Source organism: Agelaius tricolor, unplaced genomic scaffold (assembly GCF_023055355.1).
Source record: "Agelaius tricolor isolate 1412-34295 unplaced genomic scaffold, bAgeTri1.0.p SCAF_2, whole genome shotgun sequence".
Classification (NCBI taxonomy): Eukaryota; Metazoa; Chordata; class Aves; order Passeriformes; family Icteridae; genus Agelaius; species Agelaius tricolor.
The window spans coordinates 42,711,427-42,739,086 of record NW_027269262.1 but is presented as its reverse complement, the minus strand read 5'-3'; the positions used below and the strand labels follow the sequence as shown (position 1 = coordinate 42,739,086).

The following is a 27,660-nucleotide window of genomic DNA, read 5'->3' as shown; positions in this document are numbered from 1 at the left end:
TTTTTCAGGCTGCTTTCCAGTTTATCATCCATTCTTTAATAAATGCAATAGCAATAAATGGAAGTGTTTAACAACTAAAAATTCCCAGTAAATATGCCCAAAATAGCTGTATTTGCTGTTTTCCTCATTCCTCTTCACTGTAAAGCCAAGTAACATGACAGGTGGAAAAAGTTCTGTCATGAAGAAAAAGAAAATCCAAAAGAATAATTTCCATAAATAATTTAACTGAAACACATTTAGAACCAAGGGTCTAAACTTTCAGATAAACTTTTTCCTTTGTCATCCTACTGGTTCCCAGTATGTTGCAACATACAGATGGAATCAGTCACTAGTTATCCTTCTAACCTGCCCTCTGACTCTTTACCCTTAAAGGATTTTTGGTCCAGCAGAGAAGATTGGTTCGCTTTCCTTCCCCCCCACCCTTAACCACCACTCCACCCATGCTTCCTTGTCTTCTGCTGGGATGAGGAGAAAGACCATTAATTTTTGAACAGCTAAATTCTCCAACCAATGAATCCTTAGCAGGCAGCAGAAAATGAGAAGCAGACTACTAAGACAACTGTATTCAACTAAGCAGGGGAAAAATCCCCATAGCTTCTCCCCCATAGCTTTTGTTAAGCAAATGAGTATGAAACTCTGACAATCTACTTTATGGCCTTTGGCTTTGGTTGCTGCTTGTATTTGTGAACACAACCATTTAACCCTATTTTAACAGAGTTTTGCATTGCTCTGAATGCTATACCCAAAAACCAGCAAAAAAAAAAAAAAAAAAGAAAAAAAAAAAAGGGACAGCTTTGTTCAGAAAAGTACTGTTTTTATTGACTCAAACTGTATTTACACATCACATTCATATGTTCAATAGTTTACAGAACTCTGTAAAAAACTGACTGGTAAAACTGCAGGAGCCGAACAGTTTCAGACTTAAGACACTGAACCATGAGTACATTTTAAGATATTTAAGCAAGTGTTCAGTTTTCACTGTCAACTTACATGGCAGTTCTCTGTAGACAAATTCTAAAATCAAAATGAGGTAAAGGGGAAAGGGTCAGATGAAAGAGCTGATAGTTTTGCAAAGCTAGTACTTTGTACAACCAGACTTCCACATTTGACAATGCACTTTGTATGATTCTTTTTCTTTTTGGAAACAGGTCATATACAGGTATAGTTTAGATAAATAATCAAAAAAACCCTTTGATTTTTGTAAGCTTACAGATGTTTGAAAAAAAAAAAAACAACCAGTGCCACAAAATCTGTGCATGAATCTGAACTGTTCCAATGCTTGAGAGGCTCAGTTCTGGCATTCCACTGCAGCTCCAATTCCTTGTATGCTTCTCCAGCTGGCAAACAAAAGATGATCACCTTTTACCAGTGAACTGATGATCTCACACACGTACATCAGAAGCAGAACATCCTTATCTCATCCCAAGAGATCACTCTTCCACCCATCACTAATACAGTTTGGTTGAATAAATATTTTTTGTTTTGAAGTACAAACTAGGTGAGTTTGTTTCTCTTCCAGAGTGCAAGTCACCATGGGCACACACTTCACAGTTAAAATGGCATCCCTCCTCTGATCTGCCTAGCGACCTGTTCATCTGTTGTCTCCTCTTTTTCTTTTTCACGCTCTTTGTTCCAGTCTTTAAGGCCTTCTGGTAGTGAAGTATCCTCATCCAAGCTTCCTGTACCTTCCACAAATTCTTCATAAGTAGACTTTTCTGCAAATGGTCTTGGGCCAAGCAACTCTAGCATGTCACTTTTATCAAGCACTTCCTTCTCCAGCAGCCGCAGGGCAACCTGGAATAGCACAACAAGTTGTGTCAATGGACACCTAAGATGGCTGTCCTGTTTGGAGGGATTTCTTAAGGCAGTTAGTTTGGCATCAATTAATTTTGATAGCAAAACCAGGTTGTTCAGAGTTCATCAGATACAAGATTCTTCTCCCCCTTGAGCATTTTTAGGGAGCACAAATACAATTTTATTTTTAATCCTGCTTTTAAGACTAAGCAAAGTGCCCTCACTGTGGGTCACTGTTGTTTTTATTGTTGCTTCAGAACAGCAGCTTTTTGCTTCTGCCAAAAGGCTCCTGATGCAAGACATTAAGTGGTACATGAAAACAAGTTCCCTTCCAGTCAGTGGGGATGGTTCAGTCGGGCTGCTGCTGTGTTACAAGCTCAACAGCACCATAAAACACCAATGTGTGAACACTGCACCAGGGGAGTTTGAGCCTTGGGTCAGTGAGCTCATTGTTCAGCACAAACCACATTCAATGATCTCTTTTGGGATGCTGACCTGCTACAACAGGATTTATGGAGCCTATACAAAATTGTCTCCTTGTCAGTAAGCCTATTGGAAGGCTGTCCTAGAAAATTATCTGTTTGCTGTATCAGGTGGCATGAAGAAAGAGAATATGCACAAGCTGAATCTTGCCTGCAGTGAGGCAGATCACAAGCAGCCAAAGGACAGAACAGAAGAAGAGAAAGATATTTTGATTAACCCTAAAAAGAAATTCAGAGAAAGGAAGTCATATGAACTTCCCTGGTTACAAGAGCTTCTTCTGCCCCCCAAAAATTGGGATTCTGGTGTTTAATCTCTGGGTTTTTAAGTTTGCCTATCACATCTACTAAACCCTATTTAGCAGGCAGTCTCCTCCCTCCAACTTTCCAAATGAATATTGACCACATAAGCAGGGAGGGATGTTAAATCATGCTTGTGAGATGCTCAGAGGTGTTCCAACACAGAGGGATATTTCTGTTAAGTCTTGTGACACATTCTTAAGATTACATCAAATGGGTTTTGAGCAAACTTCCTCATATACAGTCTCTATTTTAAATCTAAATCAGTTCAATTCAGATTTTGGCTTACCAGCTGGAACTTAGTGGCTAAAAACACTGTAATACTCACCTTCTCCACTTCTGCTTTCTTCTCAGTCAGCAGATTTAATGTCCTTTCATAGGCAATGTTAATTAGTGACCGCACTTCTTCGTCTATCAACCTGGCAGTTGCCTCGCTGTAAGGTTTCTCTAAGACCATGTCTCCTTGGCGAGGGAGATCAAAGGAAATCTGCCCCACTTTTTCATTCATACCAAACTGAACAATCTGAAGAAAAAAAAATTAAATAAACCAAGGAGAGATAGCAAGAATTTAGGGTATGTTGAAGTAAATATGGCCAACAAAAAGGACAGGAAGAATTTTGCTATAACCTAATCTTTTCCTGTAACATCAACCCTTCCCTGAAAACTCAAGTCTACTGAAGTTTACACACATGCATTGACTTTCACTTATTTCTTTTTCCTGATTAAAGTGAAGGACACAAATAAGACCATTTTAAAGTGGTTGCTAGTGGTATGCATAGTGCTTTGCTGTTTAAATTCTAAGATATTACACAAAAAACACTTCAGCCTTCCTTAAGCAGTAAAACCCTTCTTTACCAGAAATAGGAGTGTTTTGCCAATTCAAAATACTTCTAAAGTTTAGCGTACTCTACTCAACCATAAAGATAAGCTGACTTAAGTACTAAAGTAGAGGGTCTTGAAGGTTTTTCTATCAAGTCCAAAAATCATATGCTATTCCTCATCCCAAGACACTCCTTTAAAAATGTCAAACAATTCTTATCTTGCTTCACTCAGTACTGAATACTGACTTGTCCGGTTGCCAAATGTGGATGTTTTTAAGTTGCATTTTCCTCCAGCAGAAGCAATTTCAAACTGCTATTTATTTATTCACTCCATGGCTACTATCAATTTGATGGTTACTAAAGCAGCACTTCTCAGTCTAGCAAGATCCACATGGGTATGACAATGAATATTCAGAATTCAAAGAGATCTCACCATTAGAACCAAGTATCTTTACCTGCTTTCTTAATTTTGGTTGACATGTACAAAAGTCTGTAAGTAGACTTATTTTATAAATTTAAAATTGAGCAAGAGTCACTGAAGATCTCATAGCATTAACAGGATATCATTATACATTGCCTTTCAGAACTGAGGTGACAAGAAGCACACCTGAGACCGGGAAGTAGGTGGGGTTTGGGAATAAGCATGCAGGGGAAGACAAGCATACTCCAAAACGTCTCTTGCTCCTTGTGAGTGTCTTATGAGATGATACCCTTTGTCCTGATGCAGGAAATGTAGTAACACACCTGTGTGTAGCCCACAGCTACACTTAGGTGAGTCATTGCATTGATAAGATTTTAAATTACTCATCTACATTAGTTAACATGATACAAACACAAACCAATGTCTTAATTCCCATAGCCTTAAATGACATCAAATAGTGCTTTCAAACACGGTTTCTGGATTCAAGTGTAAATCCAAATTGAATCTTCACACTGGGCAATTGCAAATGTAGGATGATATGATCAAATCTGAGCACTAAATTCCATTTTAAAATAAGTATAACAACTCCCACATGTGATCCAATGGGGTCAATGTGTATGTTCCTGTGGGCAGATGTAGGGCAGTAATTGAAGCCTAATGCACAGACTGCTGTTGTGAGACTGAAATAAAATAATTGGCCATCAGCATCTCTAAACAACACCATGATGTTTACTCATATAGTGTTTTCTGAAACAAGGGTTCTGAGGGATGCACCTGATGAAACTGCATCATAGCAAAGTATTAGGTCAGAGATGAAAATAGTAAAGGAAAAAAAAGTCTCACTGAAGGCCATACCTGAGCATATGCACTCTGGGTCACCTTCTTCAAGTCATCTTGGGCACCAGTTGTAATTCTTCCAAAGAAGATTTGCTCAGACACACGTCCTCCCAGAGTCATGCACATTCTGTCCAGTAGCTGCTCTTTGGTATACAGATACTGCTCTTTGGGCAAATACTGAGCATAACCCAGTCCTTTACCACGTGGAATAATAGATACCTACAAAAAAAAGTAACAGGGCTACAACTAAACAGTTCTAAAAACCATAAAGCATTCTTCAGTTTGACTTAGTTTTTAATACTACAACCTACACCATACTCACCCCTTGAGGTTTAATTCAGACATTATTTCCGTTTACAGTTTTGCCCCCATTGTGTTCTATCCTTAAAAACCCTGGCTAGCTCTAAACTGGGATAACAACTACTAGAATATCTGGAAAAGAAAGGTAAGACCACTGTCATATCTCCTCTAAAAACTGTATCATATTTTAAAAATACCCTTTTAATTAAAATCCACAATTCCTTGAATGTTATGTATTGGGCATTATGTACTCTGTAATAGATACAGCATTTTAAACAGTTTAAGGAATTTCCACATTTACTAATGACCTTTCTTCCAGAAGTAAATCATACAATATTTTTAAGCCTGAGATGAGATGAAAAACACAACTATGCAAAACTATGAATGCTAAAGCAAGTTGGGGAGATTGGGGTGCTTTTTCCTCTATGTTCAACTTGTCACACTGTGAAGCCAAAAGAAAGCAAATTGAAACTAAAATTTAGCTTTCTATATTCCTGAAGTATAGCTGTGTAACCTGGTAAGAGTAACTTAAACCACTGATCAGTACTGAAAACCTCAGAGAAAAAGCAGCCCTCATGGAAAAGTTAAGAAAGTAAAAAGAAATGAACCAAAATGTACTCCAAAATTGACACACTTACACTGCTTTTTAATATATTTTAATATCTTCTTAACATTGAGGGGAGAGGGACCACAAAGAAAAAGATGTCCATGCTACTGTTAAAATTAAAAGTTCATATTAGCCTTCTTACCTTCAACAGGGGGTCAGCATGTTCCAAAAACCAGCCTGCAACTGCATGCCCTGCCTCATGATATGCTACTGTCTTTTTCTCCTCTGGCTGGAGTACTTGAGTTTTCTTTTCCAAACCTTTGAAAAATAAATAAATTTGATTAATAGCTTCAGACACAACTTTCTCCTCTGAAATCCTTTACCTCATTTGCAAAGATGGTGAGCAATACGTAAGAGGCCATACATGCGATCCATAGAAAAAAATTAAACACCCCCTCAAAACTTGCAAGTTTTAGAAATTCACATCTTCCAGGTTTCACTGTAACCCTGTCCTTCCTTAGACTTTCTAGTTTCAATGGAAGTTCTTAAATATATTCAAACATTTATATAAAACATATGAACTTGAAAAATCTTTTTCAGGCTAGCAGCAGTTAAAAGCATCCCTAAATCCAAACAGTTTTTCTTCCTGCCATTTTGAAGAAGAAATTAGAGATGTGTCCTGATGAAATTTCTCTTTGTACCCCTTCCTCTATTACAGAAGTCAGCAATATAGACAGGATGTTTCTGTTCTAAATCTCAAGTGTGTTTAGGAGAGAAAGAAAACACCTTGAAGAGTAGGACAAAGATTCAAAAGCATGGCTTCCTACACATCTAAAAAAGGAAGTTGCCTACTACAATTTTTGAGAAACAACTGGTGCTATTCACCTACCTCCAATAACTCTTTCAATTGCTTGCTCAAAATGCTTTTGGTTTATAGCATCTGAGAGATGCCTTGCAGCAATTAAAGCAGCTTCATTACAAACATTAGCAATATCAGCACCTAAAAGAGAAGGCAAGAATTACTGATCCTTTTCAACACTTTTCTCTGAGTTTAGCATAAACATAATCTTACCTACAACTAGTTTGCTATGAACTCTCACTGAGCTTGAAAATTAAAGGTAATGTGTTCTGAAATAGCTTAATTAAGATATATTTAAATACATGTACTATAGTTATAGGCTTTAGGATTTTTCTCATAGGTAGACAGCCAGCAAATAAAGTTGATTACCAGTGAAGTACTTGTTTGATACATCTCACCTTCCTTTTCTGTCTGCAGCAGATTATACTTAAACTAATATATATTTAGCTGCATGCATTTCCTACATCTGAATTCTGTATTGTTCAGATATTGGCATATCTTTACAAGATATCCTTTCACATTACTGATTTCAAGCCCTCCACTTTCTGTTAAAACTATTTGCAGTAGGGCTATTGAGGTAACAAACATCACTGTAACTACCAGAAACATTGACAGTCAAACCACAGAAAACCAGTTTTATATAGACCAAAAACCAGTGGAGAATTCACAAGTGTTGAATTCAGAATAGATGTGAGAACTCTCATTACTGGCTTATAATCCAATTAATTTCAAATCTGTGTTGACCAGTAGTTGAATTCTGCACTGGTTTTTGGTTTTTTCATCCAGAAATAAAAATTCTCCTACAGAACATGTACACAAACTCCACAAAACCCAGGTCTTCTCCAGAAGTGTTCAGAATGAAACAAAGGAAGGGACAAACAAAGGAAGAACACACACACAAGTGTTAACAATCAGAAAACTCTGAATTGCTTGTACTGAAGACAGAAGAAACTCCCTCATGTCACCCTGACTGAAGCTGGGTGAGTGAGGAGTAGAAGATTTGTGAGACCCTCACAAATCTCCTACTTGTTCTAACAGGCAAAGAGAATTTCAGGCTGTGCCAGTAAATACAATGAAATCAAATGCCATCCAGAAGATCAGGTGCAAGAAAACCAGACTTAGTAGGGAAATCAAGTATCTAAAGCATGGAGAATAATAGTGGCATTAGGAGTCACTTACCAGAAAACCCAGGTGTTAGTGATGCAAGCTTTCTTGCTAGGTTGTCTTTATTTAAGACAGTGTCTAATTTCAGAGGTCTAAGGTGAACTTTGAAAATGGATGCTCTTCCTTTTATATCTGGGGGTCCTTTAAAATAGAAGACATTTGGTTTTACTTTTCACACACACATATATTCAAATTGAGTGTGTGCAAGGTAATTACGTGTATAAATAGTTGCAGTGACTTCAGCAGTGTTCTACAAACACAGGATGGTGCAGGCACCCAGATAAAACTTACCAATGTAAATCTGCCTGTCAAAGCGTCCTGGTCTCATCAGAGCAGGGTCTAAAATATCTGGCCTGTTAGTGCCTGCCAAAATGACTACATTTGTGGTTGTATTAAATCCTGTTAAAGAAAAGTGATAGAGAAAAGCTGTGTAAATATAATTTCTGGGAAAAAAAAAACCCCAAAACCAGAAATATAGACTGCCCACTTTACAGGGTCATGTAAGAACTCAAAGTTCAAACAAATTATCTTAAAGCTGAAAATATTTATATTTATTGCTGCATTGTCCAGCTTTTCATAACAAACAAGAAAATGGCCTTGGGCTCTGCTTTGTGAGGTACTATATCAAATCCTGCTTTATCTTCAAAACACAATAATAGATTAACTGCTCAGGAAATCACAGAACCAGCATGGCCAGCTGTATTTTTTTACAGACAGACTGGTCTCATTGTGAAGAATTTTTTGACTATTCAACTATGACAAAGAGTTAGGAGATACAAAATTGGGGTTCTTTTCCTCTGAATGAATTTTAGTAAAACATCAGGCTGCAGCAAGGTGAGTCACCATGCTTTATTTTAGGAAACAAGGAAACAGAGACAATTTGAATTTAAGCTAGAATCCAAATCTTGGTTAGCAGGTCTGAACAAGCATATTCTTTCCAATATCCATGTAATTATAACACAGTATTTGGCATTAAATACTCACCATCCATTTCTACCAAAAGCTGATTGAGTGTGTTCTCTTGCTCACTTTGTCCTCCAAAGTTGCCCCTCCCTCTCTTCCTCCCTACTGCATCTATTTCATCAATGAAGAGAATGCACGGGGCATTCTTACGAGCCAGAGCAAACAAGTCTCTAACCTTAACAAAAGAACAGAGAATGGATCAGACTGGTTTGTAACTCTTTTGAGCTGGGGGGTGGGGAGGGGCGAGAAGAGGCACATCAGTAACAGTATCCCTATAACTGCGCATGGCTCTGAACAAGCATTCACTCCAAAACCTTCAGCCAGCCTTCAAGGCAATGATAAGTTACTTAATTCCCCTCCAAATACTCATTTGGAAGTTAAATTAGCTTCTAGAAGTCTAGAAAAAACATCCAGGACATGAGCAGATGGCTGAAATTTTTTTTTAGACTTTCATATTTTAAGCAAGGTATTACCTAACTACTGTGTTTACACACATGCATTGTGTAGTTGCAGCACAATCTGATTTGAATTTTATTTACAACATTGCAATGTTGCTCTGCTTGCAAACATATCAGAAGGACCTCATTAAAACCAGTTCAGTGAGTTAACAGATCTACAACCGAGGAATCCAACTGGAGCAAACAGGAAATGAAATATTAATGGAGAATTTTGATCCGAGTGAGAATTAGATGCAGCTCAGAGCTTTACTACTTTATACATTAGTGATGCAACTACAGAATGCTTCTCTGATGACAAAAAATGTACAGCACACATGAAGAGATGAAAATTTTGGACAGTAGGCTGTTTAACAGAAAGTCACCCAAATTTTTTGAAAAAAATACAATGAAGGAACAAGATAAACATGTGTCAGATGCTTCAAGTGAATTCTCTTTTCCCTGGAATAAGCAGAAATCCAGAATCACACAACTATATTTAGTGTATATGCACTATGGAAATTAAAGGTTTCCATATGCATATACACTAAAAAGTCACCAAAGAAACCAAGGCTTGTAAATAGTTTTAGGTCTAACACACTGAATTTACAAACGATCAATTTAGCATCATTAACAACTGCCTTATTTAATAAATTAATAGGAACTGCAAGTAAAACTCTCTCATATTGTTTTCTATAGGCATCAGAAATTATCAACTGTGTTGAAATCTTGATTCCCAGCCAAAGTTATATCAACAGAATTCACTGGACAGTAAAAGTATTTTCATAGACCGGTACAGAAAAGTTAAGTCACTTTGCTTTGGGGCATTTCAGGTATCTATTGACAACAGAAGTCTGAGTATCACTATAATTTCAGGATACCTAATACTTTCCCAAACTTTAATTACCATAAAACACCATCAGTAACTTGTTTATACCACTTCATGTGTTTTTAGTGAGCTTTCTTAAGAGAGTTAAGGCAGAAAAGCATAAAAAAATATTAGACATATATCTGGTTATTTAAAACACCTGATCATCAGAAATCAGTCATTGGACTCATATTTCAATCAGAAGCTTGTCTGTCTTAGACAACTCTTTACAACTAAAAGTTTCAAACTATAAAGAGAATAAAATTCTTCAAAGAAGCAGGATTTAGAGGAGGAGGAGGCATTCCCATAGCTGCAATCGAATGAGTTACAGACTTCTGATCCAGCTAATAAATGTCCTTCAGATCAGAGCTTAAAGAGTGCTGTTTTGTCTCCTCAAGCACCTGAAAAGAGGCACATCCTTAATGGCCTGAAACCAGCTAGTGAACGGCCTTAGTAACTTTTATTAAAGGTACACTGGTGATTTTTGTGTTTAGACACACATCTGACATCACTTGTAAGAAATCTACATAGAAGAAACAACTTCAGCTGTAATCAAACCATTTGTCTCCCAAACCTGACAGCATCCTTTCAACAGCCAATACTGAAAGAAAAGAGCAAGGCCAAAGACTTACTCGTGCTGGACCCACACCAACAAACATCTCTAAGAACTCTGAGCCATTGACGGTGATAAATGGCACATTGGCTTCTCCAGCTGTAGCTTTAGCCAGAAGTGTTTTCCCAGTACCTGGAGGACCTGTCAGAATTGCCCCCTGCAACACAAACAGGTATATTTTCCTCATGAAGAAAACATTATATTAAGCCTATGAAATAACATGTCAATAATATTGAGCCCTCTGGCTTTTCTTTCACCACAGTCAAAATCATGCAAGGAAATAACTGAAGATTAATCCCTCCTTTAAAGGAGCAAAAGGAAAAACAAATTAGATACAACACTACCATGCTGTCTTAGAGTTGCAGGAACAGTGTTTTCTTTGACTGACATATTAAGTAAGAAAGGTATGTCATCAGGTGGACTCCCCTGCCAGCACAGCCAAAAGGCAATTCTGTAATAACCACTTGCAAGATTGCTGTTATATCTATATGTGTATCACTTCTGGTCCACGTGAACAGAAAATGTATTCCAAAAAGCAAGTCTCCTGGCACCACAATTACACTGGTGGCACTCAATGCTTACTTATTTTTTTTCTGATTGGAAGACAGAAGCTGGAAAGCACTGCATATGTAAACAATCCTAGTACAGTTCAGAATACTGAGGACTACTAGAAGAACAAAGTCTAAGTCATCAATCCCTTACCTTTGGAATTTTTGCTCCCAGATCCTCATACTGTTTGGGATTTTTCAGGAAGTTAACAAACTCCATTATCTCTAATTTGGCCTCCTCACAGCCAGCTACATCTTTGAATTTAACATCGATTTCATCCTTAAGGACTTTGGCAGTAGTTTCACCAACACTGAAAAGTCCACCCATTCCACGCCCTGCCCGACCCAAGCCTGCAGGACCTCTTCTTAATGTGTACAGCAATGAACCAATAATCAGAATTGTAGGCAGCAAACTGAGGAGAAATGATCTGTGGAGAAAAACAGACAAAAAAAGAGAAACCTATCACAAAAATCCATTACTGCAAATAACACATATAAGATGTTGGTTCCATTATAAGCAAATTCAGGACTAATACTCTATTAACTTGTAATGTTTGTACTTCTGCAGGTTGTTCACACTGGGAAACCATCAAAATAAAATTGAGAACAAACTGTTATACTTATAGTTGCTTGTTTTTAAACCAAGCACATCAAGTAACATTGTTGAGTTTTGCAGAGGAAAAACTGCATTACCTAATAAACAGAAGTAGCTTGTTTTTCAGAGGTAAATTTACAGGACTAATTACGTAAATGGTTATACTCTCAAAGTAAGTTGCATTAGGTAGCATATAGACAGTGTATCCTATTACTTCAAGCAGAAATTTCTCTCCAAAATACATGCTCTTCTTCCCTTAGGTCTTTCAGCTTTTTACATTTTTTTTCTCCTTTCTATGTTTCCATTTTCATTTTCAAGGATACAGATTTGCAGGGGGGAGAGAGTGGTTTCTTGGGGTGGGGTTTTTTGTTTCTGTTTTGTGGTTTTGTATTTTTTAAATTATTATTCATTGTCCATTGTCCTCCAGCTTCCTAGCACAGCTCTGTAAAAGCCCAAAACCCTAACACAGTTCCTCTTTATCATAGTATCTGAGCACTGTACAGATTTTTCTGTGAAACAGAACAGTTCAGCAAACAGCTCACAAGACGTTCCATCCACACTCGGCAAAAACAAAATGCAGAAAAGAAGGACAACCATAAAGCACAGGATTTCCAGGCTTTACAGATAACCCACATTCCTGCGATAAAGAGGAAAAGAAGGATTTTCCCTCTATTGTGCTGTTCAGCAGATTCAACAGGGAACAGCAGTACTTTGATTATACATAGCTGTTCTCTTCTGTTTTCTGTGGCATTCCTGGGGCAGAGCAATATATATCAATATCTCTATGAAGAACAGACACTGAGGAGGAAAGGATCATAGCTGTGGTCAGGAAGAGGGATTCAGGAAGTAAAGGTCTGTACAAGGCTGAAAAAGCATAGGAACTGATCTACTTTTCCCAGCCTGTGGTGAGAAGCCTCAGGCCAACATGCAGCCTTTTCACATAAGTGCTGCATTGCCCTGACCATCACTTTTCCCCAGGTTTGTTTAAATAAGGGCTCAACAGGTTTATTTATGGACCATCCTTAAGATCATGCTCCATTATAAAGAAACAGAGACATGAGGCAGGCAGTGTATAGAACAGGGAAATAAAAACCTCTGTCTGAAGTTGCAGGATTGCCCAAAATTAAGGCCACCATTTTTCTTCTTGCCACCAAGACCAACAGGCAGCAGCAGCTTGGTAACACACACTGCAGTAAAACCAAGACATTCCCCTCCATGCCCCCAAATCAAAACAAATACCCCCAAGTACCAAGTATGTAAACACAAGAGAGGCAGTAAATGAGCCATTTTCATTAGTCACATGAGCTAGTACACCCAAAGTACAACTTCCTGATGATAAAAAACCTATTTGACAGACATCAGCAGGAGTAACTTCTAAACTGCTCACTTAGAACCAAAAAGAAACTAGTCCTTGGGTTACAAGATTACGTTTGTCTTTTAAGCCATTTGAAAAAATACATCAGAGAAGCAATTTTACTGTCTTCTAAATAAGGTCAATGAAATTCAGCTACATAAGGCTAATACAAAGAACACAAATCTAGTATCAGAGCCATTATTCCCTAATGGGAAGCAACAATGCTGTAAATCTAATATCAGTACTATTTTTCTTAACAATTAAGAGCATGATCCATCTTATCCATCTTCCAGTTTCTGTTAACAGGCAGATTAATGTGATCTACTTAATCACCTATTTCCTGCTTTTTTCCAAGGCCCCAAAATTTAACTTATGTTTAGTTTTCAGCCAAAAATTGATGCTCAGCCAATATATTGTGGTTCTATGATATAATCTGTCTGCCCAAAAATCTCATCTCTGGAGCTCTACTGCTGTGCCTGGTTAACTCTTGCTCTAGTAAAAGTCACAGGGAGGAAGGGCTTAAATGAAGAAAGGAGTTACAGTAAAACATTTATATAATAAGAAGCTATATTTAGAGTAAGAGGATATGGATTTCTTCATAGACAAAGTACTGAACAGCTTCTCTTACACATAACTCTCAGAAACAAACCGAAGCTGATTGTTATTCTGATAATACTGCCACCTAGTGAAGCATAAGGTATGCGCATTACAAACCTACTTCTCTGCTGTAAACACAACCAGTTTTTTTACCAGAGACTTTTTAAAGCAACTTCTTACCCATCACTCTCTGTTGAGTAGACCACAGGCAATCTGTTCTCCACTTCTATTCCCAGATCTTGCTGCACAGTCTCCAGATTCCGTTCAAAAGTGTCCACACTACCGATATTAAACCAGACGTACTGCGAGGAAAAAAGCAGAGATGACCAAATGCCCCTCTTATTTCACCTTCACTACAAGCCAGCTTCCTCTAGTCTGGTAATTCCTTGTGCATGTGTTAGATTTGGACCAAGTTTAAGTTGCCTTGTCAAGTGTGTAACTGGTATAAGAGGCACACAACAAATCTGAAGCCTCCCAACCTGAATACAATTGTATCTATCACTTTATCATGCAGAGATGATAAATCCCAATAGTTTCAGGGCACTTTAAAAGGATGGAAATCCTGGCATTTTCTCCAGAAAAAAAAACCAGAAGGGAGTAATAAACACACCTTTATAAGGGACCTATATAGTCAAAATGATACAGAGCACTGAACCTGGGAACACAGCAGTCATACAATTTACTGTTTCATTCATTTCATCACAGACCTTCTGATTAAGAAGGTTTTTGGTTTTCTTAAGAAAAGTTTTTGCAGTTTATACTAGCTTTAAAGTCAGCTGTCTTCACAAAAAAAAATTTAAAAAAGAAAAACAAACAAAAAACCAGCACAAGTTTATCACAGACCAGAAAGAAAAATCCAGCCATTACTTTCAAAATGTGTTGAGATCTGGTCAAGAAAATCTCCTGTTTTGCACCATGACCTGCCTGACTTGTCCCTCCTCACCCTAACATTGAAAAAGAAAAACCAGAGCAGTTAACTGATTGGGAAACAAAGGCAACTGTTTGCATGTGGGCTAAAGAGTAGGTGTATAAATAAGCCATAATGAAACCCACTGATTATGTAATTGCTGCAGATTTCACTTTACCCAGGAGGGACTTGCAGACCTTGTTTCATAAGGACAGTTAAGAAAAGCTCCGCCACCTAAGAAGAAGTAACCTGATAAAGCTTTTCTAATGCTTCTTTGAATTTTCTATGAAAATTTTATATATTTTTTAATAGGTCGCTGCCACTGGGTATCATTCTTTGGAAAACTTTCACCTACATCAGTCTATTCCTCACTGTGCTACTAGAAGAGCAACTCCATGAAATAAATACTTCAGAAACAAACACGTCTCTTTGTTTTCTCTAGTAACTGGCTAAAAGCAGTCTGGAACAGAAAAGATTCCTAAGTATGTGGACTTAAGTCTGGGATTTTCTTGAGCAGATGGAAAACAGCAGTTAAAAATACAGAACCTTCAGCAATTTGTTGCTCTTCCTGTTTAAGTATCTGTATTAAAGAGCACAGTGCTGGAAATGAACTACTTGTCATAGTTTAAAGGTATCTATGGCAAAACAACCGATACAGTAAAGTGAGAAACACACAATGTAGGATAATGTAACAAGAAAATATGTTTTTGATTAAGAAATTATTAATGATCCAGACCAAGTTTCTGCCTCAAACTTTACATAAAAAGACCGTTTTGCTGCTTCTAGTATCTCATGTACATGTATTAAAAGTGTTTACCCATTCATGAGGAGACTTTCCAGGAACAAAGATGACTCTTACAAAGCGCTTGTTCACCACTTCAAGTCTGTCCACCTGTAGAAGAAAAGAACAAAACCTGAGTGAAGAGTGTACAGTCACTGTGCTTCCACCACAGCTTCAGATAACAAATGTGAATCTTTCTGTTTTCCACTTAGGGGACTACAATTAATCATGTACATCAGGAAAGTTCCACAGTCTACAGTTTGCCATTAGGAATCATGTATGTAACCAGGAAAAAAGGAATACTGGCACATAGGAATTTAGAATGGAAGACTGACATCATATCCTTTTCTCAAATAAGAAAACCTCAATGCATGCATCAGCAAAAATCAGTTACAGTAAAATAGTTAAACAGTAGTTAATTGTCTCAGTGGTCAAACACCAAAACCAGTAAGTTAAATGATTCCAAACTCTTAGAGCAGCTTCCAAAACAAACCAAACTGAGCAAAATGGGGGAAATCTGAACTTTGTTCTTATAACTGTTTTCCCTACTAGAAAGGGCTTCCTGTGCTACAATATTAAATACAGTAATATCAATTACATAGAAAAGTATTTAGCTGGGGTAACAGATACCATATAAACCTAGGAACTGTGCTACAGGTTTAGCAGATATATACCATTAAGATCTTTTTTACAGGTCTCCTCCAATGGTTAGATTCTTGGATTTGACAGGGCCTTTTTAGAAGTCAAGTAAAAATTTTTCCATGTTTTCTTGCCTTTTCCATAAAATAAATGGTTTTAACATTTTTAAAGCATTTAAAACTAGCAATCTAGTTTTAGAAGTTGGGCCTGAACTGCACACAGGTTAGTAAGGTTGTTCCCTGAACTCTCTACATGTGGCCGTTTCTGGTAGAATTGAAGGAAAACGTGAGCTAAGAAGTCACTCCAGAACTAACCTGATTTCACACAACACTACCTGAACACCTTTGTTTTCAAAAGCACATGACTCCAGTATTGCTGTCTTCTCCCCACCACTAAGGCAGCCAACAGCACTTGATAGCCACATATTTAGTCTGTCTGAATATCCACACTACATCTTACAAAGACACAAGAAACTTGGTTTTGTGCAACAGCCTCCTTTCACAATGCTTTTCTGCAAGGAGACTTCAGGCTTTGTTCACTCACACACAGCTAAACGAATATTTTTACAGATTTAAATGTCTTACTGCTTCAGAAATTTAATCAGTATGAGTTTTTTCACAAGATGTACAAAACCACCAATTTAGAACAGGACTGATTGTAAGACAGACTGGGCAGAAGCATACAGAGCAGCTCTGCAGAGATCAGTTAGAAAAGAAAGGTAAGAGACACCCTGTTCAGCAGCTTACCAAAGTAAGGTAATGGAAGGTTAATTTTGTGTTAACAGAAAATCCCTCAAGGTCTGAAACCTAGAGGACAAAGCAAACCAATGCTTTCCTAATCTGTAAGGTGAAGCTACAAGCAGGGAGGGAGCAGAGCAAAGAACTCATGGCTCCTGAAGTGGAAAAAGCCTGTGCAAGACACAGTCTCCTGAACTTCAGGGCATCACCAACCTATTACTCCAAGTAGGGAAAGCTGCCAAGCTCTACAGAGAGATAGGATACTGATGATAAAATTGATTGCTCCAGTAGTGGCTCCAGGTAAGAAAAAATGAGAGGAGAAAACAAAGAGAGGAGGCTACTTTACAACACAGTCAGGCTGGTGAAGGGATGTCAATGTACTGTCCTTGAAAGGATTCTTCCATTCCTCACCCATCCCCTTAGGTTCTCACTGCTGCTTCTCAGATTCCCCAAGGAACTGATTTCAGATATGAAAAACCTTTTCTTTTCAGAGGAATAGGCTCATGCAAGTGATAAGGTGAGGAGCAAACTGCTGCCAAAGGCAGCTGGCATGTCTCTTTAAGCCATTATGTCAGCTTACCTGTACTGCAAAGCCATACCCAGAGAGAGTGGGGCTACACTGCCCCAGCACCCACAGGAGTTATCCAACCAAAGCTTTGTCCTGAGTTGCTATGCCCTCTCCTCTCTTGAAATGACATAAATCTTCACACATCCATCCAGAACATCAGATCTAGGAACTGATTTAAATGAAAGCTAATTCTTTTCTCCCTTGAAACTTACACTGAGCCAGTTCTCACTCTACAGACACACAAACACAAGCCCAACTGGGGAGGCAGAAATGAGCATCTTCAGCACTCTGATGTTTCACACTGATTCCCCTCCCCACTCACCAATCCTTTAGAAAGGTAGCTGTTGACAAAGTCTTTCCAGGTGATTTCTCTCCCAGGGACCCTGAAGAAGAAGTAGTACACAACCATTGTCCAGAAAAAAGAACTTCCCACTACATACATCCGAAACTCCCTGACATCCCATGGAATGTCACCCTAGGAAACGGAGAAGACAAAAAAATAAATTAGAGTCTGTAATACAGTAAGCACATAGGAAACAGGTTCTGGTATTTCTTTGCAGCTTCTATTCCGTGCCCTCAAGGTTGCCACAGAGAATGTTAAACAAAGGTCTGTTTTGTTGCATGAACACACTTCAGATATTTCACACAGAACTGAGGAATTACAGCAATAGAAATTCTTCAAGTGTTTTACAAACAGTAATTGAAGAGTTTTGATCCATGAACTACTGTTTTTAGAAAGGAAAAAAAAATCACATGACCTTTCTGCCTCCATTCTAAAACAATCATCCTTGGTCTCCAGGAGTGCATGCAAGACCAACAAAAATAAAGGAAAAAACTAACAGAAGAAAAAGACCAAAAACAAAAATAAGAATGAAAACCCTGCACCGAAAACATTCTTTATATACATACAGGAATATTTTATATATTCCTATACTGTCAAGTGCCATCATCTTTGTGTTACACCTGGCAATAAATGGCAATAAATTTCAAAGGGAAACTCACATAAGTATTCCATCAAGGTCAGAACATGTAAAAGCAAACTACACTTAATGACCATTTTGTGGTCAGAAAATTCTCCAAATTGCCACTGAAACAGAACATGAGACCTTTAAAGGTCTGAGGGTCCTCTCTAAGAATACTGACTACTAGCAACCACATTCACACAGCTTAAACTTCATTAACATTCCTGAACAGAGGTAGATGCCTCTGGAGTTATGCACAAAATAGTTATTCATGAAAGGCACTGAGTGGGCAGCCATCTAGAGCCAGTTGCCATGAAAGGCCTGGCACAGGAGGCTTGAGCAAGATTTGGGCAATCAGAATATGGCTTTAAAAAGCAAAATCATGCAAGGTTATTTCATGAAGACAAGATAGTGACATAAAGAAAGATATTTTAAAGTCAAAACCTTCTGTAATCTGGTCCACCAGTTAGTTTCTTCTTTCTTGCCTCCTTTTTTTCCACCACTCCCACCTCCTCCACTACTAGTTCCACTGGGTTGTCTGGAAGTAGTAGCTTGCTTTGTTTCTAAAAAGAAAATAAATTTACATCTTATGCTAACCTCACATTACCTTTTATTAGTTATATTTAGGAGATGTTATGGAAAATATACTAGTCTGCAATACTACAATAATTAGATGATGTGAAAAACAGCATTTTCCATTAAAAAAACCAGATATACAGTCCATTAAATGGCAGAGAGACAGTTATGACCAGAAGAGAGGTCTGTTAACTTATAATTGAGGGACAGCACTCCAACAGAAGCATAAAAATAAATACTATTCCAGAAGATGAACATTATTTTGCTTTCATATCATGTATAATAAAAACATACCAATTTGCACTTCTAAACTAATCTGGTACAAATACATCTTCCCTGAAAAATAAAGAAAAAACCTAAAACCCAAACTCACAATTGTTATGCCAAATTTAATGAATACACATTCCACAAAGAACTGAAGTCAAGCAGCTTTTTGTACCTTTTGTTTCTCCAGGTGTACCTTTAGTTCCATTAGATTTCTTCCCATTGGGAAAATACTTTTCAAATCCTATGGAGAAAGAGGAAAGGAGCTCACAATTGGTTTTTATTTTACAATTCTTTCATCACACTTCAGTCATCACAAGCTGAATGTATACACCAGCAAAGAACCTAGGAACATACAGGCTGCAAAACCAGCTTTCTTCTTGTCTTTTTGTTGAAAAGCTCTTCCTGGTCTCCATAAATAAATCTGCTGTGTTGACAAGAGAATATCACTTCTATTTAATAACCTGAAGTAAAGCTATGTTTTAACCAGAGATAGAGAAAATTAGGTCAACAGAAAGCTCCACTGCACAGTGTTGAGCAAACGACACTATTCTTTAATAGCTCTTAAAAATCCCATAAATCAAATGTTCCATCTCAAGATTACAGGCTGGTTAGCACAAGAACTGGCTTCCTCACAGACAATAAAGCTAAACAGCACATAAGTGCAGTCCTCAGCAAGGTATGCAAGCAGTCTGCTTTGTTTCACAAATCAAAGTTAGAGTCACCTTTGGGAGGTTGAGAGAAAAGCCTTCTGCAAGCAGCGATTACACTTGCCAAAACAGTGCTTCTATCAGCAGTAACTCCAGGGGTAACTTGGTCACAGAGCTGAAAGATGAAAAAGAAATATAAATCAACAAGAACACAACACAAAAATCTTCAAGCTCTCTAGTATAGCCTTGCAGCTAGTCAGACAATACTTTACAACTGGAACTTTACAACAGATATTGTAGTAACTGCTGTATGCTGGAAAGTAAGACAACAATGGAAAAAGAAAAGTTCATCAATTAAGTAATTTCTACAGCAAGGAGATTTTTATTCTCGTTGTTAAGAACCGAGTTTCATCTCACACACAAACAAAACATTGTTCATTAAAAGAGAAAAATCAAGCAGAAAACACTACAAGCTATGAACATTAAATACACATTGATTTCTATGGGACATGTTTAATGATACCAGCCAAATGACATTAAAGTGCAACATTAACTGTAACTGTACAAGCACGATCCACACAGTACTCAATCATGTTTTGTCTGCAACCTTTTTTCAAATAATTAAGAAGTTTTAGCTTCTGAATATGAGAGATCTACTTGAGTCTAAAAGAAAGGGATATGGCAGACAATGCTTATATCCAGCTAAGAAACTAAAGAGACAAGGAATCTCAGTTCAAAAAGAAGATCTAATGCCCTATGTGGGTAAACATCCAGTTATAAAACCACAATAAACCTAAGCCTTAACATGGCTTGTTCTGGTCCTTGCTCCTTGTTCTAAGGCTGTTTACTGTTATTCATCATTTAAGTGCAACGAGGGAAAATTAAGTTTTTAAACTCACCAATTCTTAACAAAATTTTGCTACTAGAGCTGAATACTTTTAAAAAGTGTAAACTGCAATTTTATTCAAGAGAAATCATATCTGATTTCTTCAAGAAGGACATATTTTAGATAAAATCCCCTTCATAAGCTTTTCCAACACTTCTGAGAAACAAAATATTATCCATGCCAAGATTTCCCCACAGACTGACTTTCCTTCTGCCTCCACTCCCTTCCACCACATAAAGGCATTCAGCTTCCTGTTCGTTTTGATTGGAAGCTATTTACCTTAAGAGCCACAGAAATAGTAAAATGCAAAAACCAAACACTAACTGAAAAGTAACAGGTCCTGAAAACATGACTCCAAGTATCCTTGCAAGACAGCAAACATCCATCTGGGACTAACACCTCTAGGACTATTTCGGTGAAGGGAAGCTCAGCGCTACAGTCAAGCTACAGTGGCTGTAAACAAAACCTGGTTTTGCACATTAAAGATACTTTTGATTACTTGGTTGCACACGTAGAAATACCCTACATGCTGTCATTCATTAACTGAATGCTGTAACTCTACTGAAATCTTCTGTCTGGAGCTTCCCCTTCCACCCCTTATTAAATGATGAAATACATTAGACCTATTTCAAGCATCCCTGTAGTTCCACCTGCTGGTACAAAGAAGAACACCAAAATGTTCTCATTCCTTGCTTCAGCTGTGGACTGAGCTAAGAATTCTTGGGCTGCTTCATCAAGATTAGTTTTGTGCCGCTGCGTATCTCTAAATAAAATCTGATACTGAAAATCCACGAGGGGATTTCACTGATTCTCAGAAGCATGTGCAGGGCAGACAGTCTAGAGAGAAGCTTATGTAGAGAACAGCTACATACACTTCTGTCCCATACATTATGACCTCCATCATGAGCAATTCCATCTGTGCTCCTAGAAGTTTTAGGACAAGTGGGATGCAGCCATGTGGGCAATAAAATAAAAAGAGCTTGCCACAGATCATGTATAGTTCAAATACAGACAGGGAGCAAATGCTGCAGCAACTGACAAAACTCAAAGAAACAGCAGGGTTTTCTCCTATGTCAGTGGTCCCCTACAACACACAAAATTAGGGACTTAGTTCTTCTGCAAACTCAGATTACTTTTTATTTGCAAAGACACTGGAATATTCTGAAAGTTATTCCAACTTAGACAAAACAACTGCTCGTGTTTAAAAGAAAAGTTTAAGTAAGCCAAATCTAATTGCCTGGCTCAGCCAGACTAGCACAGGTTTACTACAGAATTAAGTTATAGTTTAAGTGAAGGAGAGAGAAGGGTAAGCAGACAGAACTTTGGGGCAGACCTGAATAATGGGACTTGCTTCTTGTTGGATTGTCTCTACAGATCCTAAATTCCATGAACACACACAGTCACCTGTCAAGTTAATATGCAGAGAGCTGAATGCTTTGAAACTGCTTTCTGAGAAAAAGGAACAAGTGACTTCATGGCACCTTCAGTGTCACCTGACTGCCTCGAGAAGAGATGGCTGAGAGGGGACCTCATTATTGTCTTTAAGTATCTGAGGGGAGGGTGCCAGGAAGGTTGATCCAGGCTCTTCTCACTGATGCTGAGCACAGGACAAGAGGCAACGGGCAGAAACTGACACACAGGAAGCTCCATCTGAATAGGAGGAAAATGTCTTTACTGTGTGGGTGACTAAGCACTGGAACAGGCTGCCCAGAGAGGTTGTAGGGTCTCCTTCACTGGAGATATTCAAGAATTCTCTAAAACACCAGTACAAAAGCTGATCATCCTGATACAGAGTCTGTCTGGCAATGGGAATGCCACAGTAAGCTTAGCTGATACAAGCACACCCGCTGCCTAGACAGAGAGAAAGCAAACAGAGCGCATTTTGACTGGATGCTGTTTCAGGCTTGTATACCAGGAAACTCTTGCCAAGTATCTCCCAGTCAGAGGCAAAAAATTTCACTACATGTTAAAAAAAAACAACGACCAAAAAACCCCCAAAACAAATATCTGATTTTTTTCTTTCTGGCAAACCTTGTGACACCATCCTAAAAATCAAGACTTTTTATAAGGTAAATAAGCATTTACAAAATACACAAAGGTCAGTTAAAATAACCCATAAAATGTTACTAGCCCAAGACCACAAGCAGTACTACTTAAAAGTTTACAAAACTGAGGCTACACAAAGCAGGAACAGAAAATCCATTTGCTTAGATATACAAATAGGATAGAGAATCCATTAATTCTAGAATGCTGGAAGTTTCAGCTTTACCCATTATCAAGTTCCAAATCAAAGCAAAATTAAACCAAAAGTCTTAATTATCTAACAGCCACCAAAATATTACATAAGAACATAATGGGAAGAGGGGACAACACACAACAAAAAGCTGGTAAAGAAATCTACCTTAATGCAAGTTTTTTTCTACATGGGCAAATAGTGATAGGACAAGGGGAAATGTTTTTAAACTAAAAGAGTAGAGATTTGGATTAGAAATTAGGAAGAAAGTCTTTACTCCCAGAGGGTGGTGAGCGACTGGAACAGTTTGCTCAGAGAAGCTGTGGATGCCTGGAAGTGTTCAGGGTCAGACTGGATGGTGCCCAGAACAACCTGGTCTGGTGGGAGGTGTCCCTACCCATGGCAAGGGGGGCTGTAACTAGAGGATTTTAAGGTCCCTTCCAACCAAAGCCTTTCTAAGGTTCTATGATTCCAAGCTACTCACTTTTTCTTACAGAAAGATCAGTTTTTAAAAAGTAATGGCTTTTATGGAACACAGATCCTCATTCTTCTGCCTGCACGCAAAGCCAGATGCTAGAATGAATACAAAGTCCCCTTCCTAAGATTGATTCCAAATAGGAACTCTTTAAATTCTGTTGAAGGTAACAAGAATTAGCTTCCTGAGAGATCAGCAGCACTGCTGACAATGCTTTATTTATTGTTGAAATGATGTTCAGCTCTGATCAAAAAAAAAACCAAATTCACCATTAAAAACAAGCCACATATTCATGCTGACAACAAAGCTAGTAACATCCTTCTGTGTGTATTCCTCTCACAGTTACCACTGTCTTAGAGATAACCTTCACAGCTATAAAGGTGTGGCTGTTCAGCACTCTATGCTACAGGAAAACAAAGAAAAGCAAGATGCCCATGAAAGGAAGAGGAATTAAGCATCTTCCTTTTCCCACAGGCCTGTCATTCCCAGAGCTGTGTTAGAGCTGTCCACAAGGGTAATGCACATCTTGTAACAGCTGACAGCACAGGCCATTTTACTAAGAATGAACACACAGACATCATGCTTTACCAGTTAGTACCACAACTGCAGGTTCATGGCATCATTGCACTGTGCAATCCCACGATGCAAACAACCAGGCTCCTCTTTTCCAGAACACTGACACCCAAAACAAACTGCTCAGTCACTAATATTTAACATTTCAGTCTCTCACCCAGCCCCAAACCCACCTAACACAACTCATCACCCTGAGAAAGCAATGGATGGACTTTGGAATCAGGTGGGACAAAGCACCTGGAAAATCAGTGGGAACCCTACTCTATGAAGAGAAGCTGAGAAAGCTGGGGCTGCTCAGCCTGGAGGAAAGTTGCATAGAGAGCTCACAGTTACCTCACAGTATCTGAAGTGGGTCGACAGAGAAGCCAGAGAAGGACTCTTTATCAGGAACTGTAGTGATAAGACAGGAAGAAATGGGTACAAATTCAAAGAAGAGAAATTAAGTTAGATATCAGGAAGAAATTATTTACTGTGAGGGTGGTGAGACACTGGAACATGTTGCTCAGAGAAGCTGCAGATGTAGTGTTCAAGGCCAGGCTGCATGGGCTTCTAAGCAACCTGGTGTAGTGGGAGGTGTCCCTGTCCATGGCAGAGGAGTTGGGAAGAGAAAATCCTTAAGGTCCCTTCAATGTCCTAACATTCTAAGTTTCTATGAATACCGACGGGGTGCAGCACCAGCAGCAGCTCTGGGATGTCGCCTCCCTCTGCAGGAGGACTCTGCTGCAGGTTCTCCAGCACGGAGCCGGCTGCCGCTTCCAGGCCGGGAGGCGCGGCACTCCAGCCCGCCCGCTCGCTCACCCACCCTTGGGCCCTCGTTCGCCGCCGCCCAGAAGGGCCGGTACCGAGCAGGACGGGGCTGCCTCCTCCGGACGAGGTGAGGACGAGCCGGGGAAGGCCGCGGGCAGCAGAGTCGCGCCCGGCTCCGAGCAGCGGGGCGCCTTTCCCCGCCCCGGGGCCGCCCCACCGCCACCACGGCCCTCCCTCGACTCCCGGCCCGCTCGCTGCTCACCTGCGCCAGGCAGGGCCTGGCCCCGCCGAGCAGGCCCCTCCCGCAGAGCAGCTGCTGCAGCGGGGCCCCGGGCAGCCCCCGGCGGCCGCCGCCGCCCCGCGCCAGCAGCAGGTACTGGTGCGCCATGGCCGCCCGGACCCGCCGTCACCGCCGGCCCGCGCCGCCTGACGTCACCGCGACGCCGCGTGCATTTCCCCTACGGCCGAAGGGCACACCTGGCCCCGCCCCCTGGGGAGACCACGCCCACGTGATGGTCACGCTCCGTCTTATGACCACGCCCATCGTCGTCACGGCAGGAGCCCCGCCCCTTGGGGCGGACGGGTTTCTCCGAATGCCGGAAGCCATCGGGTCAGGAAAGATGTCCGGGATCATCGAGCGCAGCCTGTGACCCAGCACCACCACGTCAACTAGACCATGGCACCAAGTGCCACGTCCGAGCTCTCCTTGAACGCCTCTAGGGACAGTCACAACACTGCCTCCCTGAGCAGCCCATTCCCATATTTAATCACGCTTTCCTGAGGAATTTCTCCCTAATGTCCAAGCTGAACCTCCCCTGGCGCAGTTTGAAGTTATGTGCTCTAGTCCTGCTTGCACGGGAGAAGAGACCGACCCCAGCCTGGCCAAAACCTCCTTTCAGGCACTTGTAGAGAGCCGTAAGGTCACCCCCGAGCCGCCTCTTCTCCAGGCTAAACACCCTCAGCTCCCTCAGCTGCTCCTCACAGGACACGGGCTCCAGACCCTTCACCAGCCTCATTGCCCCGCTCTGGGCACGCTCCAGCACCTCAATGTCCTTCTCAACTGCGGGCCCAGAACTGAACCCAATATTTAAGGTGTGGCCTCACCAGTGCTGGATACAGGGGGGAAATCCCTGCCCTGTTCCTGCTGGCCACACCGTGTCTGATAAAGGCCAGGGTTCCTCTGACCTCCTTAGCCAACTGGGCACAGCTGGCTCACATTCAGCTCTGGCTGACCAGCACCCCCAGGTCCTTTTCCCCTGGGCCACTTTCTCAGCACTCGGACTGCAGCCTGTAGTGCTGCATGGGGTTATTGTGGCCAAAGTGCAGGACCCAGCATTTGTTTTTCATGCCATTGGTCCCAGCCCATCTTTCCAGCTTTTCCCAGTCCCTCTGCTGACTCAAGGGCGTGGGTGAGTCAGCAGGGCAGGCTTAGCCCAGCCCAGCCTAGGCTGGCCAGCCTCACTGAGAAGGACGGGTCTCCTTGCTGCCACGTCTGGTTTAGCCTGCAGCAATGTTTTACAAAGCCTGGAGGTAGGAAATAAGGAAACATGTCTCCTGGTTTTGCCCCATTGTGTAAGGCATTTCATATCAATATGTTTGCTGTAGAATGAGTCTGTGCAAAGTCCTCTAGGTGAACTCAGGCATTTGGTGTTATCACTGTTAAGGAAACATCCCAGTCTGACCATTGACAAGACTCTCTGTCAGTCCCATTCCCTCACATTCCCAAGGCCAGAGACTTTCACTGCTGGAACCAGAGCCCCTTTCCAGCAGGCAGCTCCAGTGCACCCACAGGTGCCCCATTTGACCTCCCTCACACAGTCAGGCCAGGTTTGCTTACTGGATCCACCCCACATTCCTCATGGCAGAGTCTCAAACATCTCATTCCATAAAGCAATTTATTCATGGTAAAGTAACACAGAAACAGCCCCAGCTCGTGCCTCTGAGAAGGGACCCCAAGAAAGAAACCCCTAGCTTTTATACCCCCACAGTCCAAGCCACATGCAAACCTCACTCTTACTCATGAGTGTTTGCTCCTGCTGTGTCTCCCAGTGTCCATTCACCTGGCTGGCACCACCAAAGGATTGGCAGTTCATGGCCTCTTGTCTCAGGCTCTCACCAAGAGCTCCACCTACATCTCCATCTGCAGCTTGCAAAAAGAGCTACTGCCCCACATGTATTCCTCAACAATCCCTTCATCCCTGGGCACAGCCCTGCACATGATGTCCCTATGGCTGTTATTAGGGTATTTAATCAAAACTTCTGGTTTGATTAAACCAAAACGCTGGTAGCTCACAGAACCCCAGAATCACAAAATGGGAAAGGAAGGGACCACAGTGGCTCATTGGGTCCAACCTCCCTGCTCAACCAGGGTCATCCCAGAGCACATGGCACAGAGTTGCATCCAGATTGTTCTTGAATATCTCCAGTAAGGGAGACTCCACAGCCTCTCTGGGCAATCTGTTCCAGTGCTCAGTCACCCACACACCCCTCATATTTAGTTGGACAGAGCTTCCTGTGCATCAGTTTCTATTGCCTCTAGCCCTAATGCTTGGCACCACCAAGCAGAGCCTGGATCCATCCTCTGGGCACCCCCTGCTCTAAATACATATACACATTGATGGAGTTCTCTCTCAGCCATCTCTTCTGGAGGCTGAACAGGCCTAGGTCCCTCAGCCCTTCCTCCCTCATGAGAGGGATGCTCCAACTCCATCATATTTGCAGCTCTCCACCAGACCTGCTCTGGGAGCTCCACCTCTCCTTTGCACCGAGCAAAGGTGAGGGTTGGTTTATGAGGACCGGGGGGAACAACCAGTCAATGGTAACACAGAACTGCTTTCTCAGGATGCACCTTTCCAGCGCGAACTGGAAAGAGGAGATTTAGGCTGGATATCAGGAAAAGGTTCTTCACATAGAGGCTGGTTGAGCACTGCAACAGGCCCCCAGGAAAACAGTCACAGCACCAAGCCTGACAGAGTTCGAGAAGCGCTTGGATAACGCTGTGGGGCACACGGCGTGATTCCTGGGGCTGTCCATTGCAGGGCTGCGAACCGGACTTGGATGATCCCCCTGAGCCGCTTCCAGCCTGGGACACTGACACCGGGCCCGGCCAGCGCGCTCTCCTGCGCATGTGCGCTGCGTCTCCTCTTCCGTGGGCGCGGGAGGGGCGGG

At 40.7% G+C, this 27,660-nt stretch overlaps 1 protein-coding gene across 7 annotated transcripts; it reads right to left on the bottom strand.

Moving 5' to 3' along the window:
* Positions 1–793: 793 nt before the first annotated feature.
* Positions 794–27,634, bottom strand: AFG3L2 (AFG3 like matrix AAA peptidase subunit 2). Of its 7 annotated transcripts, none has more exons than XM_071456702.1 (18): positions 24,755–24,976; positions 24,079–24,135; positions 19,654–19,753; positions 19,104–19,172; positions 18,533–18,651; positions 17,449–17,601; positions 15,219–15,293; positions 13,675–13,796; positions 11,103–11,376; positions 10,420–10,557; positions 8,507–8,660; positions 7,814–7,921; positions 7,538–7,663; positions 6,389–6,499; positions 5,702–5,817; positions 4,671–4,871; positions 2,902–3,096; positions 794–1,794 (listed from the first exon to the last, which is right to left on the bottom strand). In XM_071456702.1, the coding sequence occupies exons 1-18, from the start codon at positions 24,878–24,880 to the stop codon at positions 1,552–1,554; spliced, it is 2,487 nt and encodes an 828-aa protein (XP_071312803.1). In that variant the 5' UTR covers positions 24,881–24,976; the 3' UTR covers positions 794–1,551. The 7 variants fall into 7 exon arrangements, with proteins under 7 accessions (XP_071312803.1, XP_071312810.1, XP_071312800.1 ...); XM_071456709.1 differs by lacking the exon at positions 24,755–24,976 and adding an exon at positions 24,216–24,348; XM_071456699.1 differs by lacking the exons at positions 24,079–24,135; positions 24,755–24,976 and adding an exon at positions 27,341–27,634.
* Between the last annotated feature and the right edge of the window lie 26 nt (positions 27,635–27,660).